The 20,855-nt window shown below is 34.2% G+C and overlaps 1 protein-coding gene across 4 annotated transcripts in view; it reads right to left on the bottom strand.

The window, feature by feature from the left end:
• LOC128224181 (SUN domain-containing ossification factor-like) overlaps positions 1-16,782 on the bottom strand; it is a 35,548-nt gene extending 18,766 nt beyond the window's left edge. For 3 of the 4 annotated variants that reach the window (XM_052933928.1, XM_052933932.1, XM_052933930.1), the window contains exons 1-7: positions 16,646-16,782; positions 15,762-15,837; positions 4,681-4,749; positions 2,985-3,100; positions 2,616-2,780; positions 1,998-2,148; positions 107-602 (exon numbers count right to left, since the gene is read on the bottom strand). In XM_052933928.1, coding sequence (XP_052789888.1) covers positions 107-602; positions 1,998-2,148; positions 2,616-2,780; positions 2,985-3,100; positions 4,681-4,749; positions 15,762-15,837; positions 16,646-16,659 — 1,087 coding nt within the window. In that variant the 5' untranslated portion in view covers positions 16,660-16,782. Of the gene's footprint in view, positions 1-106; positions 603-1,997; positions 2,149-2,615; positions 2,781-2,984; positions 3,101-4,680; positions 4,750-5,252; positions 5,489-15,761; positions 15,838-16,645 lie in introns of those variants that run through there. The other variant, XM_052933929.1, reaches the window with a different exon arrangement.
• Positions 16,783-20,855: the final 4,073 nt, after the last annotated feature.

The following is a 20,855-nucleotide window of genomic DNA, read 5'->3' as shown; positions in this document are numbered from 1 at the left end:
CCTTAAACACTATGATGAGAAAATGACATCACTGACATTAATTTTATTTCTGGTTGCTAATTTGATCATATAGTAGAAAGGGGATGTCACAATCACAAAATCTCACCTTCTTGTTTTCCTTTCTCCGCCTCTGCCAGGATTTTCTGTGTCCACTCATTAAACGTCAGTCCCACTTCCTCCCCCTTCTCTTCCCCAGAATCTTCTTCTTTAATCTCTCGTCCACCTATCCCTCTTAGTTCAGCTTCTTCAGGTGTTTCTGGAGTATGAGTTGTTGTTTTAACTTCTTCTAGTTTAGCTTCTTTAACTTCTTCAGCCTCATTGTCTTTTACTTTATCAGCGAAATCATCCTCTTTGGTTTCTGCTTGTTCTGTGCTTGGTTCTTCTTCTAGTAACTTTTTATCTGGTTCTTCCAAATGAGCTTTCTTTAATGCAACCTCATCATGATCTGTATGTACATTTCCTTCCAATTCAGCAACTTTAGACTTATCTTCTGAAAGGTCAGGTAAATCAGCTTGTACTGGGGTGTCTTCTTTCAGTTCTTGCTTTGTTTCAACATGTTCATCTGATTTGACAGGATCAGCTCCATTTGTTAATAAGATGTCCTGAAAAGAAACTGTTGTCTTATCAACAATAGCAGCATTTACAGCATTAAATTTAATTCTTGCAAATAATGTAATGGCTTAAAATAAGTTTTTATGTGCATGCTAATTGAAGGACCCCCAAAAAATAAAAAAAATATTCAATCAATGTAATGACCAGGGCTTCCATAAGGAATTCAAAATGTAAGTTTCCACTTTCCTTGACTTTTATTTTGAAGCTTTTTGTGAAAAATGGAAGTTTTAGTCTAATGTACGGTAAGAATTTCTTCCTTATTAAATGACTTACTACAAAGATAAAAATATTTGAAACTTTTTGTAATATTTTTCTTTATCTTTGGGGGTTTTACCCAAATTCAGACAAGTTTCTATAGCTCCAAGGACTCAGTATTGGAAGGTCAGGGAGTAATATACTTCCAAACTGTCTTTGATGATGCCCAGTATGACATACATGTACACTACCAACCAAGCGTTTTTTGCAAAAGACGTGTTGCTATTGAGGGAGAAATTGCATCATCAGAGAAAGTAGCGGGTACATGTTCCATGGTAGCCAACACATTGGTACGCATATCACCACATTCATCTGCTTCTAATGCATGTGACTTCCGAAAACACGCATGCTGCATATCGCTGCGATGCAGCTTACTGCGACATGCAGGTATTTTAACAGGCTTCGTGGGTACAAAACCGAAAATTGTAAATTGTAAACTGTTTAGGAAGAGTTTGCAAAAGAAGCTCTGTTCATTTTGCATCCGTCTTTTTAAAGCTGCACTCTCACAGATATACTGTTTTTGCAACTTTTTTTATTTTCTGTCTTGGAAAGAGCAAATTTTTGCGTAAACATCTGCAAACCAATGATAAAAGATTGCTGACAAAAGATCAGATCGCAGAATTTCATATTTCCTTTTGAAAACTAATGTTTTATGGCTTAAACCGTTACTAACGGTTACGGAAAAAAAAATGCATAAAACATCAATTTTTGAACTTAAATATAAATTTTTGTTCTAATTTTTTCTCAGCAGTCTGATATAAATGGTTTCCATACATTTTCGCAAAATTGGCTTGTTCCATGACAAAAAATAAAAAAAGTTGTCAAAACGTTCAATCTGTGAGAGTGCAGCTTTAAGAAGAGCAGAGGTGATTGTACGTTGGTTGGTAGTGTATTAAAGGATTGACAATGTTTTTTCTATCTTTTGAATATTGACAAATGCATACCAAGAACATTACATGGTCTCAGAAGTCTGGCAAAATGTTACTGAGACTGGTCTTATGAATGTCACTTTCACAGACAACTTATGACTAAATAATATGGAAAATCGGTCATAGCCAAATAAAAGCTGACAGTCATTCACAATTACTTAAGACATACAGGCTTATCTATATGTTTATGTATTATCAAACCTGGTGCTGTGTGTTTGTGTCCTGAATGACCTCATCTTGACCTTGGCTTTCAGACTCGGACTGGCTGTCCTTGACCTCTGACCTTACATCATCTGTAGCTTTTGGATGAACTTGTTGAGTTAAGGAAACTTCAGACTGTCTTGTAGCATCACTGAAAATAATATCATGAAGTTGGATATGCAAATATCGCAGGTTTGTATGAGTTATCCTAATTCTCTTGAATTTAAATGATTTTGCAAGGTCATGTTAGAAGATTTAATACAAACTTTCCATTAATTGTACATAACGTACATACAAAACATCAACAATGAATGTTTAAATAGCATGTCAAACATGATCCTTAGCTAGATTTCAGGGGTAGTTAAGTTTAAACAAAATTTAAATGTTAAACTTCCAAATCAAATAATATACTCAACTCTCTGCATATCAACTGGAGATTACAGTAAAAATGCAGACACAGCAAATAAAAACCTGCATGCACAGCCCTGTTTTTCTAAACATTTTGTTGAAAGTTTTGCTCTTGCAATGCATGTCAATGAACAGTCTATATCAAACCAACACTATTACTTTCATACTTTGTTTTATTTGTGTGTCCAAAAGATAATTCATCATTTTTACCTAGGGCCCGAATGCAGTACATCCTTGGAAACCTGTGATGTTTGTAAAACAGATTGTGATTGGATAACAGTTGTAGACTGGGTCACATGGTCAGTTTCCACTGTTACGTGACTGGTTTCAGACACTGGAAGAAAGCTGGGCTCTATGTGGCTTTGTTGAATGTTTCTGAAATTATAAGAGAATTCCCTCTGAAAGATCATAAGCACAAATCATGAATTATGTGAAAATATCTTCTTTTGAATAGCCCTTGTAATGTTAAATGAATGTTAAGAGAGATATTTTCTCCTCTGTTACAGAATGAACATAAAGGATGAATTTCTGCATCAAATCCTCAGAATTTTACAATTTCAGAATGTATAGGATTACTACCTAAAGGTTTCTGTGGAAGTTTTCGATTGGTCACTGCCTTGACTGGTTTCTTTTCCATGTTGACTGGTTTGCAATATGTGACTTGTAGAGGCGCTTGTTGGATGGATGGCATCATCCTAAAATAAGAACAAGTTTAACATAGATGAGGCTTTTGGCTTTTTATACAAAAATGAAAATTAGCTAAGGCTCTTACTTTCTTAATCCATGGTGTTGGTTTGAACTTTCAACATTGAAGATAAACATCAATTGTAATTTGTGTTTTATATCAGGTTTCAATTTCAGTACCTTAAAATACGAATTGAATAATATTTACCAAGATTAAAAAGCTTCAATGATTATTATTTTTTATTTTTTTGTAATTCCATCCTATACAAGGGGTACAGAAAATATATATATCTATTGTAATTGAGTATTTAGTTTTCAATTTTATTTTCGATAACATGTCCATTTTTTTGCTTATTATACTGTTTATGAGTTTTGTAACTGGCCATTTTTTTTAAAATATATTCATTTTTGATTTAAATTGCTTATTTAATTAGGCAAACACCCAGGTCATCTCAACTCTCTTGTACTCATAAAATAATTCTCATTAATAAGAGTAATTCACTTTTGATGGCAGAAAATGTTTAACTCCACCTTTTTTATATTGCATAAATACTTCCAACATTTTGACCTCAATTCTGTATAACATGTTAAATGACTTAACATCAGCTATAGGCCAGTATTTTATTGCTCTTTAAAAATACAGCATAAATGACTTCAAGCTTTAGCATTTACACTAAATGAAAAATGAATTTGGATTATATCAATAAGAAATTCATTTTTTACAGCAAACTTATGTATAGACCAGAAATGTGACATGCAGCTAATGACACCATGTGGTTAAAATCCATTCTATTCAGATAAAAACATGCATAAGATAACATGATAATGCTTGTATATTACACACAGATTTCATATATTAACTTTGAGCATTCCATTTACAAAATATTTAATAGATATTAATATATAAACAACAAATTAATATATAACATTTTTCAGAACAGGTTAAAAACTCACTGCTAAGTACATTTTCTTTTCATTTGCAAGTGATGATATTATTACACAAGCGATCAATCAAATATACAATCAAATCATGTAAATATGGAACATGTTATGACTGCGGCTAAAAAAAACTGATTAAAGTGTATTCATTGTTGAACATTTTGATGGGAGCCATAATAGGCAAAATGCATAATAAATTGAATAAATTAGAAGGATTTCAACAGATACATTTCCTGAGGAGTTTACAACCATCAATGTCAATATTATGCCCCCTATGAGCTGTTATGTCCGAAAAATGCTTTGATTATTCATGGTTGCATGAAGTTTTTATGACAGTGAAGACAAACATTTTAAACTTTTAAGTGTGGTAAATGTTTCCATAAAGACTGTTAACCCAGACAGCTGACCTCTAAAATAATGTGGGTAATCAATATGTCATGAGCAATGCAAACCTGAAACTTCAAGCTCCTAGGTCATACTGTAAGTCATAAGACTGTTGACTGTGACCTTGAAATTCAACATATTGTCCTCCAAAACAATAGGGGTAATCTACTGGTTGAATGCAATATGATCTTTCAATGCTTTAAAACCTTAGACTATTAAATTGATTTACAAGCTATAGTATATAATTTCATGAGAATTTCTAACAAACCTTAGCGTGGGATGAAGTTAATACAGAGCTGTGTTCTTCAGTGCCGGAAACCTCATCTACGTTGGTCACCTGGAAGCAGAAAAATAAAAAATCATCAAAAAAAATCATAATCATAATTGACATCATCATCATCGTTGTCATCATCATCATTATCATCATCATTATTGACATCATCATCCATAATCATCATCAGCATCATCATCATCATCATCATCATCATCAGCAGCAGCAGCAGCAGCAGCAGCAGCAGCAGCAGCATCAGCAGCATCAGCAGCAGCATCAGCATCATCATCATCATCAGCATCAGCATCATCATCATCATCATCATCATCATCATCATCATCATCAGCAGCAGCAGCAGCAGCAGCAGCATCATCAGCATCAGCAGCAGCATCAGCATCAGCAGCTTCATCATCAAAAACAACAACTATCACAACTTACATCTTACTATAAAATAACTTGCATCAAAAAAAAAGAATTACTAAATATGAAATAAATGTTTCATTTAGCTGTTTTCCATATAAATGGCTTATATTTTATATAAATAGAATTCCTTATACAATAAACTGTACCTTGATTTTAACAGCAATCAAGAAACCCACTAATACCCATATTGAGAGCTTCATAATCCCAGAGTTTCTGCATTTTAAACTATTTCCCATTGATCACTGTGTAGATCACATTTTAATATCCTTCTATCTGATGTCTCATGTAGCTTATGGAATGAAATTAACACTCTCAATTAAACATCCATTTTCATATTTCTAGTAAAATATCTGCTACAAGTTGCCGATGGCAAAGTCGTTTGCCATGGATTATTCCAGCAACACCATGTACATGTATAGCAATGTTATCATGATCATGTTTCTGTTTCTCTAAGTCATTTTTCCCCATACAGAATAAAACAGTTATATATAAATGTAACAAATATTCTGGGTGCCAAGAAAGATTCCTAGTAGAGTGTATAAAACACTGAAAATGCAGCCTTATATCTTCAGTATTGATGAAATGCCACTTCAGCACCAAGCCAGTTGATGAGGAAGCAAAAATTCTGCAAAAGGCAGGCTTATATATTACATTTTATCTTTCTTTTTAGAAGAACGATCTATTCTAGACAATAACAAAATGTCTACACTGTCTAGCACAAGAAACCCTTTTATTTACTGCAACATTCTTTTTTCTTCCTGCTTGAGACTTCCTTTAAAATGATAAATTTTAAAGATAGAATATCAGAATTTAGAGTTGCAGTTATGTTGAGCAGTTGAGGTAAAATGAGAATGTGTCTGGCCTTACAACAGGCTGAGTAATATAAACAAATAATTTTATTTAAACATGAAATGAATTCCATTAATAAAAATATTCCATTTCCATAAAGAATAATTATGTTCTAATAACACAGTCACTTTGAAAATTCAACAAAACTTGTGTAATATATCCAATACAAATAAAACACACTGGAATATCAAACAATATTTTAAGTTTTGTCACCAAAACTTTGTCAAGTTTATCTCAACTTTGAGCAATAAAGGCCACATCAGCCTATTTATAAAACCTATCCTTGTTCCATAAACTGAAACCATTGTTGAATTGCCATTTTATTTCAAATTCTAAATCCTTTCAAATGTACTACACTAATAGTTTATCATTTTTATGGTATTTAATTTAAGAACCTCTCTAAACAAGAAAAGTTCAAAATTGGAAAAACCTGTTTAAAATGTCAATGTTTATCAATGAATTAAACCATGGCTGTTTCATTCAATGTAGCTTTTTTGGCATCAATGTACGCAATCTGTGAGTGTACTTTAAATTAAACCTTCATATGGAAACCAAATATCATTAATTTCTAACTTCAATTCAAGCAGTTTAACTAATTTAAACAGTTATACAAAACATTCAATCTCTTTGTGGAAGTTAATGCATTTCCTTATGTATTTCAACAGAAGATAACATGACCTTAAAATCATATGAAAACATTATCAGAAAGATTTATAAGGTTTTTAAATTAGCTCAAGAATTATGGAAGTTTGCTGCATCCATTCCTTAATTGTCAGCCCTTATTGGTACCGGCATGGGCACCCTTCTGCCTACAGGGAAAAAATGCTTGATATATAAGTATAAGCCTGTGAAATATTTTTTTTGTTTTGATTTGATTTTAAATGCATACAAACTAACATATTTGGCAGTTGAAACATCATACATGCCAATTATTTTCTGGAAACCATTGAATGAATGAATGAATGAATGAATGAATGAATGAATGAATGAATGAATGAATGAATGAATGAAAGTCTTTATTTACAGAGGGTAACCCAATTAGTGTAAACTAATCTTCCTTGGGGCCCTCTAAAGCAATATTTACATACATACAAATACATAATTATATAGCAATATAACAATCAGCATAACAAATTCAAAGTTAGCATTATTCATAAACATGATCAACATGATAACAATGTTACACAACAACATAATACATACATATGGTGGCAGAGGTTTAACTTACAGACTTACATATGGCCATATTTACAATTTTAGCTTTATGACTGTTGATTCGAATTTATCCACTTAGTATAATTTACTGTAAAACTTTTAATACTTTCGCTCTGTCTTATTTCATTTGGAATGTTATTCCATACTTTTACCCCAGAGTACGACATACTCCCTTTAAAAAGTTCTATATTTGGTTTAGGTATTAAAAAATCCGATTTATTTGAAGAACGTAAATGATTTGGACGCCTGACATTGTAATTGAACATATTTTGAATATATGACGGGACTGCATTTTGCGATACCCTGTACATAAATTTGGCTTTATGAAGTGAAACCCTCTGTTCAATATTAAGAGAATTAATTATATTCAAAGCCTCGCTTAAAGTGGTATATTGTTCACCTAGAATGATACGACATGCTCTTCGTTGTAATCGCACTAAAACCTGGATATTTGATTGTTTTGTACTACCCCAAATGATACTACAATAGTCAAGATGTGGTTGGACATAGGCTTTGTAAAACATTATTCTATAATTAACAGGAATAAATACTTTAATTCTTGATAATAGCCACAAATTACTAGATATTTTCTTCCTAAGAAATTTTATATGCGTATCCCATTTAAGGTTTTCATTTATATATATGCCAAGAATTTTATCACCTGTTGTGATTTCCAGATTTAAGTCTTTATATTTCAAATTTAGAGGTTGATTAACTAATTTTGTCCGCTTCTGGGGTGTCGTTATCAATATTACTTTTGTTTTTGAAGCATTTAATACCATACCATTGTTTAGACACCATTCAGGAGGATTTGTTCAGAAAGGCTGAAAATTCAGGGGGATTTTGGTAGTATTCAGGGGGATTTTTTTAGCAGGTTTAAGTTGGGGAAATTTCAAAGTATTTTTAGATCCAAGTATGAAAAAATGTATTCACATATATATTGTGCTATGAAAACCTCTAACTTTTTCATTATACGGAATTATTTTATGACATGATTTATCATATTCTTATGATACACTGTCATGTCATACTGTAATACTGTAAATTAAATCTAACTTCCTCCAAAGTCTTTTAAAAAAATCTGCTTAATACTATTAGCTATGATGACGTTCAGACACTAAGAGAATGGAATGAAAATTATTAACTTGTTGTTAATTTATCGAACCTTTTTTAAACAGTCATTTCACCCTTGTGGAATTGTTTCTTTACATTCAGTTTCACTCACATACTGTGGTTTCACTTCAATTTTTTTGTCATTAATTTATTGCCTGATGTAAAATATCTAACAAAAAATCCGGGGGATTTTTATCTCCCGCCGGGAGACCCGGGGATGGATCGAAATTCCGGGGGGATTTTTACCCACGCCGGGGGATATGGCATGTATGAAACATTATATAATATTACTTCAGTTAAACACAATCTCTTACATTTGCAATCAAACTCATAATATTTAAGCTCTCTACCTTAAAAACACTCTGTCCCTCTTCAGCAGCACTGACTGCCCTTTTCAAACCCTGACTTAAAGGCAAGCAGAACACATTGAACTTAATTTGAAGATAAAAACAACAACATCAGCAGATAAAGCATTTCAAATATAAAGTTTCTAAGATAATCTACTACTAATAATGTTCTGGGCTTGGGCATATACAGGCTGTGAAAAGAAAAGTCCACTAAGTATTTAAACTTGGTCGTGTATAAGTTCAGTATAAAGGAAAGCAATTATATAAATTCACAAACTTGACAAAAACGAAATATTTGAAAATTAGAATGACAGTGTAGGTGGTCACCAATGTAAATACAGCGACGATATCTATCTGTATTGTTACCCCAGTTTTAAAACTCGGTGAATTGACATATGTTTAAATAAGCCATTCATAAAACTGGCTGAATGGTTAAAGAGACGTGTCCTTACAAGATAACATGTCTGACTTCGATGTAATTTACTACACTTATGTAACTCAGTGAAAGCTCTGTTCATAATACATCCTTGTGAAATCTTTATAATGGTTAAAGGTTGTAAGAGAATGTATTTACAAAAAATAGGTTTAATGTGAAGCATGTTGCATAGCCAACTTATTTTAGTATTTCTATACTTATAATAACCCTTTTACTAGCTTAGTTGTCAATATTATATTTGTCTACTAGCCCAGCCTGTTTAAATCTCACCTGATTAAAATCGAAAACAGCTGACTGCTGATAAAGATGCATTGAAAAATACTGCAATCTCATTGGACAAAATATTATTTCGACCAATATTGATGCTTTGATATATTTTCTTCTTTGAATGTTAGCTAGATATTGTAAATATAAAATTGAATGATTAGAAACACACTTAAATTTAATAGTTGCACATTGTACCATATTTGAGATTGTATCGTTTTTGTTGATATATATTAACTCACATTTAAAAAACACACACACACATTCATGCACGCACACAAGCAGGCAGAGTTTTTTAAATATACTACATGCTTGTCATATTGAATGCTGACCTTAAAGACATAGAATTAAACAGCCATGTCACTCACAACTGTCATGCTTAAAATTATATACTCTCCCTGCTGTGTCCATGTATTATTTCAATAACTCAGACTGTAGTTGCAGTAACTACATGCATTACCTATCAAACATAAACATTTGCAAGCCACAAATATGTTTCAAATAGTATTCAGTACATAAGCACTGGTTAACATATCATACATAACATTTACATTTGAACAGTTTTACATATAGCACTAGGCTAGATTACTAGTAATATAAGATGTTTCTCTGGTTACAAATTACAAAAAAATAACCAGGTATATTTTACATGTAAGTAATGCACCAGTCAATTGTAAACACGCCCCCCCCCCCAGGTCCAGGGAATAGCGGGGACTTTGACTTTCAGTCCAGCCAACCCCGGGTAAAATCCCCGCCCTGCAGTAACGAACTGTTGGTAAAATCCCCACCAAATGCCCCAAAACCCCAGGGACCCTAGGTAAGGCCCATTTTTCATATTTTGCGCGAAGCCAAAACCACCACATTCACCCGGCACTGCGGGGACACCTGAAAGGTAAAAACATGGCCCATTTCACCGGCGATCCCCAGTATACCCCCGGACCTGGGGCGGCCGTGGTTACAATTGACTGGTGCATAATAATAGAGATAGGGTTTTAGGAGGGTGGTAGCTCCCCTCTGGCCTAATTATATGGAGACCAGCAGGTGCACCACATTCTTAGAATTGAATGCTCTAGATATTAAATTAGTTTTTATGTTTTGTTTAAAAGCTTATAAGATGATAAACAAGAGCAATCGTAAGACAGCGTGCTCGACTACGCCGCTTTGACTTTGAATACAATAACGATGTAATAATACCAAGTTTGGTCTCTTTATGTCAAACCTAACTAAAATGATTTGATACATAAGGTGACTTTGATGCTGCCCTCCCACCAGCCCGCCCGAACAATGACGCAAGTCATTCAAATAACTTGATTTCCCATTATGAAAATGTGGTTAAGAATATACAAATATGCCTTTCAAAGGAAATTAAAGAGAAAAAAAAGAAAAAATAATAATAAAAAAATTCAAGGGCCATAACTTGTATTTAGGCTTAAAACGGAGTTATGCTTCTTGTTGTTAGATGGTAGTAAATAATTTTGATTTTTATTAAGTGCATTTAATGAACGGTTTAGAAGTTTTTTTTTATTTAAATCCCAACTTGCCCTTAACTTTTACTTGCCTAAAACCTAAGTCAATCAGGGGCCATAACTTGTATTAAGGATATGGAGTTATGTAACCTCATTGGGTGATGGTCCTGAACAATTATGTGAAGTATTAAGTCAATTGAATGAAGGGTATAGAAGTTATTAAACAATATCCCAACCTGCCCTAAAACTTTAACCTAAGTTCCATAGTCAATCAGGGGACATTATTTGTATAAAAGATAATATGGAGTTATCTAACCTCATTATGTGATGGCTCTGAACATCTATGTGAAGTATTAAGTCAATTGAATGAATGGTATTGGAGTTTTAAGTGAAAATCCCAACTTGCCCTAAAACTTTAACCTGCTCTAAAACTTTAACCTATGTCAATCAGGGGCCATAACTTGTATTTAGGATAATATGGAGTTATGTAACCTCATTGTGGGATGGTCCTGAACAACTGTGTGAAGTACTAAGTCAATTGAACAAAGGATATAGAAGTTATTAATAAATATTCCAACTTGCCCTAAAACTTTAACCCAAGTTCCATAGTCAATCAGGGGCCATAGTCTGTGTAAAGAATAATATGGAGTTATCTAACCTCATCATGTGATGACCCTGAACAACTGTGTGAAGTATTAAGTCAATTGAATGTAGGGTATTGGACTTATAATTGAAAATCCCAACTTGCCCTAAAACTTTAACCGGACGCCGACACCGACGCGAGTAGTATAGCCCACCTATTCTTCGAAATATCTACAAACTTAATTAATTTGGCATTTGAAAGCTAAAATTACTTCAATTTAACCCATTTCTAACATTTCTTTGTCACCTTTATAACATGTAAGTTCTTTACACCCAGAAAAACTATGCCCTTTCCTCCCTTATCACCCTCAGTCTTTTTTATGCATCACCCTGTCCTTTTAAAAACCTGGCTTAAACTCTACATAAAGAGCATAAATTCAAATAAACACATACAAATCTGAAGTTACCTGTATGGCAACTGATTTTAAATTTAAGTGATTATATAATTGAGAGCTAAGCGAAACATGGTATAAGCTTGTTTCTCTTTTTGGTCGTGTCAACAGGTTAGCAAAACATAGTATATGCTTCAAAGTTTTCTTCTATATTTGGTTGTGTTTAGAGGTACATGTGGGCGAGACAAAGTATAAGCTTCAAATCTTGCTTATCTACATGGTCGTGTCAAGAGGGTAAGTGAGATATGGTATGAGTTTCAAAGCTATCTTTTCTATTTGGTTGTGTTTAGAGGTAAGCGAGACATAGTATAAGCTTTAAAGCTTGCTTCTCTATACGCTCTTGTATAGAGATAAAAGAGACATAGCATCAGCTTCTAAGCTTGCTTCTCTATATGATCGTGTTAAGAGGTAAGCCTGACCCAGTATAAGCTTCAAAGTTTCTTTTTTCTATCTCACTGTTTTTATTTGTTTTATGCATTTATATAGGGTACCAATTTATATCTATTTTAGCCATAGTTAATCCCTTGATTATGCTTCTGTAATTGTCATATTAAAATAAATGTTGCTTAAACCAATTTAAATGTACATGTAAAAATATTCAGCATAACTATATCTTAAGTCATATCAACCATATGCTAGAAGATAATCAAAAAAAAAATTGTAAGTATAAGTTACAGTTATTGTTTATTTTCTAAACCATTAATTAGAATTTTGTATATCCATGCATACAATAGTTCAATTTAAAAATAATTTAAAACGAGAGCTGTCACAGTATGTGACAAATGCCCCCGAATGTGACATTGACCTACGAACAAGGTCAGTACATGAATAGTTGATCTTGCCTTTACGTGTCAAATACATATGGCAAGTTATTTTAAATTGCCTCTGAACATAAAAAAATACCACCCATACTTGACAACCTACACTGTTATGTCCTTATATTCAGCATTCCATTGTGAATAAACACTAAGTGTATCTTTCACCTTAGAGGTATGGACATGGGTCTTGCACACGACACGTCGTCTTCGTATGTGGAACACATGTAGCAAGTGATTATAAAATCTGTCCATACAAGGGAAAGTAACAGCCCTGACACAACAACCTATACTCTATGTCCTTATATGCAGCACTCCACTGTGAATAAACACTAAGTGTGACCTTGACCTTTGAGGTAGGTACACGGGTCTTGCACGCGACACGTCGTCTTGGTATGTGGAACACATGTGGCAAGTTATTTTAAAATCTGTCCATACAAGGGAAAGTTACAGCCCGGACACGACAACCTATACTCTATGTCCTTATATGCAGCACTCCATTGTGAATAAACACTATGTGTGACCTTGACCTTTGAGGCAGGGACATAGGTCTTGCACGCGACACGTCGTCTTAGTATGTGGAACACATGTGGCAAGTTATTTTAAAATCTGTCCATACAAGAGAAAGTTACAGCCCAGACACGACAACCTATACTCTATGTCCTTATATGCAGCACTCCATTGTGAATAAACACTAAGTGTGACCTTGACCTTTGAGGTAGGGACACGGGTCTTGAACGCGACACGTCGTCTTGGTATGTGGAACACATGTGGCAAGTTATTTTAAAATCTGTCCATACAAGGGAAAGTTACAGCCCGGACACGACAACCTATATTCTATGTCCTTATATGCAGCATTCCATTGTGAATAAACACTAAGTGTGACCTTGACCTTTAAAGTAGGTACACGGATCTTGCACGCGACACGTCGTCTTGGTATGTGGTACACATGTGGCAAGTTATTTTAAAATCTGTCCATACAAGAGAAAGTTACAGCCCGGACACGACAACCTATACTCTATGTCATTATATGCAGCACTCCATTGTGAATAAACACTAAGTGTGACCTTGACCTTTGAGGTAGGGACATAGGTCTTGCACGCGACACGTCGTCTTGGTATGTGGAACACATGTGGCAAGTTATTTTAAAATCTGTCCATACAAGGGAAAGTTACAGCCCGGACACGACAACCTATATTCTATGTCCTTATATGCAGCACTCCATTGTGAATAAACACTAAGTGTGACCTTGACCTTTGAGGTAGGGACACGAGTCTTGCACGCCACACGTCGTCTTGGTATGTGGAACACATGTGGCAAGTTATTTTAAAATCTGTCCATACAAGGGGAAGTTACAGAGCCAGACGGACGGACGGACAGACGGTGCGATTTTAATATGCCCACCTTCGGGGGGCATAAAAATTGTAAGTATAAGTTACAGTTATTGTGTTTATTTTCTAAACCATAAATTAGAATTTTGTATATCCATGCATACAATAGTTCAATTTAAAAATAATTTGAAAAAATCCTATGTCAGAATCAGGTGTGAAAGAGTCCCTATGAATACCGTAAATGACTGGGTATTAGACGCACTTTTTTCCCTCAGATTTTGATGCAAAAAAATGCCTGCGTATAATACCCAGTAACAATTTTTTGAACTTTTTTTCTGAGGTCAATTTCAAGCCGAGAGTTTGTTTAGATTTATGTAGAAAGGGATGTTACTCGCGTCATATTGATCGAGTATATACGGGTTAAAACGGCAGTTGAAGATCGGGATACGGTATATCGTAAGACGTTTATAATTTCAACAAAAATATTTTTCGATTAAAGTTACCGTAATTCACCTAAGAGTTCGGACACTCTAAATATTTGGACACCCATAATTATTTCCCAAAATAATTTATTTTGCGTACCTAATTTTCGGACACCCAAAGGACATCAATCATAACTTTCATAGTTACCAAGTTTCACAGACGAAGATTATTGATTTTTATCTTTACACTGCCTGGCTAGATTACCTAACCGTATACACCACTGTGACAATTTAATTAGTTACTACCCATCCTAAACGATTTATTGCCTGTTGAAAAGGAAGTGTGATATATTTATTTGAGGATTAAACAAACAACAAGGGCAATCAAGGGATTAAGAAAACATCGACATGGCATGTTTGTAAAACGATCTGCCAATAAGCTTTCAAACTTGTACCACACTTATAGACTATATGAAGCAATAATCGTACAGTTATACATTAATCCTGCATAGCAATGTCCATGCTCTCCACGAGATCCTCGTGGGTATAACTGTAAGTTATGTGACGTCACACAGTGTGACTCTTTGATCTGAAGCCGATAGAATGTGTTTATTCAGTTCAGTGCATGTATAAAATGGTGTTTTAATTAACTTCATGAAGGATTTACACTTATAGGCGTAATAAATAAGTTTATGACCATTAATTACTACGGATAAATTAATAAGTGGTAAAAAGCAAACATGAAGAAAAAAGGCAGGTTAAACAAACATGTAAATAAAATGTAAAAATGATAATTTTCTATGTATTCGGAGAGCGAAAAAAATAATTAATTTATGGTGTCTGACCTCTTGTGAATTACGGTATTCAATATTATTTTGAATAATAAATTGAATTAAACAATAATCAAACTTACATATAAAAAAGCAAAGTTGGGCACTGTCAAAATATTTTTTGCATAACATAACTTTTCATTCTCGACAGTATGGTTGTATGGTTTTAAAGATAACCATCGCCATTTTCACGAATTTTTTTTTTTTGTCACTGTCAACAAACATGGTGGCTGAAAATGCCGGACGATTTTGACATTTTTTCTATGCGTCTTTTAACCAAAAACATAGATTAAAAGTTTTTTTCTCGGATTTTTTACAGATTATTTTACCTGCGTCTAATACCCCCTATCGTCTTATACCCAGTCATTTACGGTATGCCCAAATGTAATTTTAGTTTTATCTAATGTTTTACTGTTAATTCTAACCAGTCAAATTATTTCAAAGTGTAAACTAGCCAAATAATAACCTGCGGGAACTCGCGACATCATCTCAGTGTTATGATATGCAGGCAAGTTACGCATGTGGACACCTACCTCACTTGGCCCTCTATTATCTGGCTCTACAAGTTGGCAACAAAGTCTACCAACACAGAGAAGCACCAATGTCAGCCTGAAAAAACCCCAAGGTGAATGCTTAAAAGACATACATCTAATACCAACAACATCTTTACCAGAGTTACAACGAATTGATAACAAAGCACCACTATTTCATTTTATTTATCAAAACAAGAGTTTGCCTTGCTTCATGTGGCCAATTGTCACAGGTATTATGTGTATAAAGTTGAATGTGATTATCTTGGACTTTTATTGAGATATGGCCAAGTTAGTCATTTTATGATTTGTTCAGACTTTGTTAGAGTACACCTCTTGTTCTTGAGTACAACTATGGTTTGTGATTACAACTCTTGGATCTTGTTCTTGAGTACAACTCATGTCCCTGAGTACAACTTTTGTTCTTAAGTACATCTTTTGTTCCTGAGTACATCTTTTGTTCCTCACTAGCATGGAACTCAACTGACTAAATTTAGTACGTATCTAGGCAGCTGGAGCTCACAAAGTAAATGACAAATAAACACAAGACAATGAGCCATGCACTGATGCTTGTGGGTTTGCTCAAATTCAGGATTTTGTATTTTATAACATCTGCATGGCTTGTTGAAATTTTGATGTCAATCACTTAATTGTCTATAAAATGTAACAATGCATTCTTGTTCATCTTGAAGTCCCTTCAATGATATGTTTTCATTATAAAACTGAAAAAGAGTGTGTTTAATATTGTTGTCGTCCCTTCAAAAGCGACAGATAAAGCAGGTCTTGTGAAATAACAATAAAAAAATGCCCATCCCACATCTTGAAATAATTCGATTTTCCCCCAAAAAAATGTCTGGGTGAAGAAGAAATAAAATGAAAACACTAACCTTATTATGAACATAGTTGTTAGTTGACCAGTAATAATTTATTATTATTTTCTTTCACTTTTAAACGTTTATTAGTTGGATATGACATGTTTTTGAATTGTCAATTTTGGCCAGATCGATTTTGACATCTACCTCCTTCGTGAAGATTCTGATGAATTTGATATGGACAAAACGGGCCAAACACAAACGGACTTCAACCACGGGACATAGATTAAATCTCCTAAATATGTACACGGTGATCTTTTTTTATTGGCTGAAAACGTACGAAAACTTTCGCATATATATACAAGAATGTCATCGAGATTTAGAGTATGTTTCCCGGATTGAAAACCGTCATCTTTCCAAGAGGCACACACGGAACTAGGCCAACTTGTAAACACCAATCATGAGACAAAACGCTATGTACAATAGTACAATGAAAACAACAGCGACAATTCCATTAGTAAAACATAAAAAAAAACTTTTTGTGACACAAGATCAGAGCCAACACGACCATAAACTAAAGACACATACATATAAACTCACACAAAAAATAGCTTTACCCATAACCTCGGGGAGGGCCATTTTCTAATGTTGTCATAACTTGTGGCCGAACCCAATTGTACAATAATATTGTTTGTCGAAAATATGTATACCACGTGTGTTTATTATTTACAATAAAATACGTTTAAACTAAACATAACTGATAGGATTCGCGATTTGGAACGCGTTCACTGGACCACGAGTCAACGTAAAGGGTATTTTATGTGGCCATAACCTCACACTAGTACAAACATTAACAACATATCAAAATATCGTATCATGCATACGTAATGCGTTTCTTCAGTGAACATGATTTTGGCTACATATAGACCAAGCCTGAATTACCTGCCCCCACCCATTTTGTAAACGGTAAATGTTATAATTATAAAAGACAGAGAATCAGACAAGCGAGCCATATCCAAAATGAGCTTGGTCAATACTTATGTGAAAAACTGCAGAAACAAGCCCGGTAGCAAAAAAGTTAAAACATAAACCCGGTTTATTGGCACTGGGTAAACGCCACAGAGATAGAACACAAAAACAAAAAAATCACAAACAAGAACAGCACAAAACTCCACAAACAGCACAGTGCATACATACTTTATATAAAAAAACCTAGGTATGTTTATCAAGAATTGTTAGGTACCGCCTTGGAACGGTCAGTAAAATGTAAATTTACTGGGGGTTTAAACCAGTTTAAGTGCACAAACCTCACTCTTGTCCCAACAATCCTAAATAAAGAAAAAACGTAAAAGGTAAATCTTATCAAAGTATGCATTAACTTGAGGAAACTTAATAATAAAACAAATAATAATTAACTTATAGGTAAACCCCAAGTACTTTCATTAGAGATCCCAACTCTATCTGCAGACGGAAAAACACTCAGTCAGATAAAAAAGGTTTTAAAGATAACATGAATTTGCAAAATTTTCATAAAATCAAAGGACTAAAAGCTTAGTTATGAAAGGATGCCATATACAACCCTACATTCTGTTTCAGGAATTCATCTTCAAAAACTAGAAGGCAAGTAATCTTCAAAGCATTGCCTTTATAACCACGGTTTAAATAAAATCCAAGTAATTCATTGAGTCTATCTGCCCAACTACCTGCTGGAAACATTTTAATTTTACGAATTTTCTTTAAAACATCACCATAACAAGAAACGCCGCAATGCGACGAAACCAGGTTTTCAATGATTGACAGAAGAACTTCAGTCTGTGTCTGTTTTTCTATTTTTAGTAACAGTGACCTTGACCCTAGGGACCCCAAACGCAATCTCATGAAAAGTCTCCGTAAACTCTTCCTTTATACCAAGTTTGGTCAAGAAATGTGAACCCTGACTAAAGTTATTAAGTTTCACCTGTTTTTCTATTTTTAGTAACAGTGACCTTGACCTTGACCCTAGTGACCCCAAACGTAATCTCATTAAAGGTCTCCATAAACTCTTCCTTAATACCAAGTTGGGGCAAGATATGTCAACCCTAACTAAAGTTATTCAGTTTCAACCGTTTTTCCATTTTTAGAAACAGTGACCTTGACCTTAACCCAAGGGACCCCAAACGCAATTCTCTGAAAGGTCTCCATAAACTCTTCCTTTATACAAAGTTTGGTCAAGATAACTCAACCCTAACTAAAGTTATTAAGTTTTAACCGTTTTTTCCATTTTTAGTAACAGTGACCTTGACCTTGTTCTAGGGACCACAAACACAATCCCATGAAAGGTATCCATAAACTCTTCCTATTGACCAAGTTTGGTCAAGATATGTCAACTCTTACTGAAATTATTCAGTTTCATAGGTGAGTTTGACGCCACCAGGCCGCCATGCCGCCCGCCCGAACAACGACGTTCGTCATTCAAATAACTAGGTATCACTATGTGAAAACCTGGTTAAAAATCGGGATGAGCAATACTTTTAGTAATTAGCGATTTAAGACTACTATTGTACTTTGATATAAGATTATAATGACCATTAACAAATTTTTGGAAAGTTTTCCTTAATTTATAAAATCTGAAAGATGTTTTTCCGTCATAAGTTTACTGCGAGAGCTGAACTTTTTGACATCTGTACATATTCTAGCAAATCTTATCAACTGTGCAATAAAAACACCATATGATGGTGAACTAGGAACATCTCCATCTAAAGAAGGATAATTAATTGTTTTAAAATTCATCACGTTTATCATAAAGATTGATACTCAATATATGTTCCTTTACTTCGAGTTGCAGATCTAAATAGGATGCTTTTACATCGGATGTATTAGCTTTATTAAGTTGCAATTGTGAAGGGTATATCGATGTAGCGCCTTAAGGGTATTTTTTTATAGCTTAATGGATACATGTTAATAGTATGCAATTGTGTACATCTTATGCTGTAATCATGCATTTCTCATTACAAAACTATTATTTTGCCGTCGTGATTGTGAATTTATACATGTATGTTTTTTTGCTATGACAATCTTTATTGTTTATGCCTAATCAAAGTTCTGTTCGGTTCTGTGTTGACTTCTTAGTACTTGGTGACTGAATAAGGTTCTAAGATATGTTTTAGGATGTAGTAAAATATTATAGGCTTTTGACTGTATAAGGTTTTAAGACATGTTTCAGAATGTAGTTGAATGGTAATGGTTTATTTTCCTGTTAACCGTAGAACACTGTAATGTCAGGATGAAACAATATACACCGCTTCTTTTCTCATTCTGTATGTTTTTGGGAGTCATTTCGGAGAACTATCCTTTTAAGAAATATTCTAGTTGTGTTGATCTGCCGGTACACAACACAAATATCCTGCAAACAGTCGTGTAGAAGAATGTAGTTACTTAAGGTAATGACCTTTATTGGGCCTAAAACCCTGCATTTTTGCTCGGAGATGACACCGACAATCACAACTATCTGGGTCCTGGTTGACAAGAATGCCTTTATTAAAGTTATGATTTGTCTATAACACCATAATGATCCAACTTTATTAGCAGACGATCATGCGGGGCCCTGTCGACGGCTTTTGAAAAGTCCAGAATGATTAGATCATCTTGTTTCCCTTTATAGAGGGCTGACATCTGTTCGTCAACCAGTGTCATCAACTGTGTCTTACAATTTCGTCTTCTCCTCAACACTTGTTGGGTTTCTATTAGACTATACTGCTTACTTGCTCTGCACGTGAGAGTAACTGGCTTTAAACGTTCACACTTTCAAAGATGGTGGATATATTGGTAGTCTTGAAGACCTCTGGGATGCCACCATTTGTAAGGCACTTTCTGAAAATAACACAAAGCAATGGGACGAACTTGACAGCCAGCTCTTTCAGTACATGTAGTCTCGCTTGTATCATGTCAGGGCCGGTTGCTTTGTGTGGGTTGAGTTCAATAGATTCATTATACCAGGTGTTTTGACTTCTGCGCTATGTCGGGAATTCGGGAATATGTAACAAGCAATCGATTGGAAATCCGCTTCAAATTTAACTAAATAACTTTATTTATTTCTTCCCAGCACTGTGAGTGTTTAAGTTAGTTTCTCAAAAATTGAAACGAGCTCAAATTACAAAAACAGTGAATTTATAGTTGATGAACTTATTTCGGTCAACGTACCTTACTACCGCCGAAGGCATAAAGTAAGTCCGTTTTACTGGGTGGACGTTTTGATTATATCATAACGCAATTATCACAACTCAATATATTCCGAATATGTCAAAGA

This window comes from Mya arenaria, chromosome 17 (assembly GCF_026914265.1).
Source record: "Mya arenaria isolate MELC-2E11 chromosome 17, ASM2691426v1".
Lineage (NCBI taxonomy): Eukaryota > Metazoa > Mollusca > Bivalvia > Myida > Myidae > Mya > Mya arenaria.
Note: the sequence above shows the minus strand (reverse complement) of the source record. Positions and strands in the feature narration are given on the sequence as shown.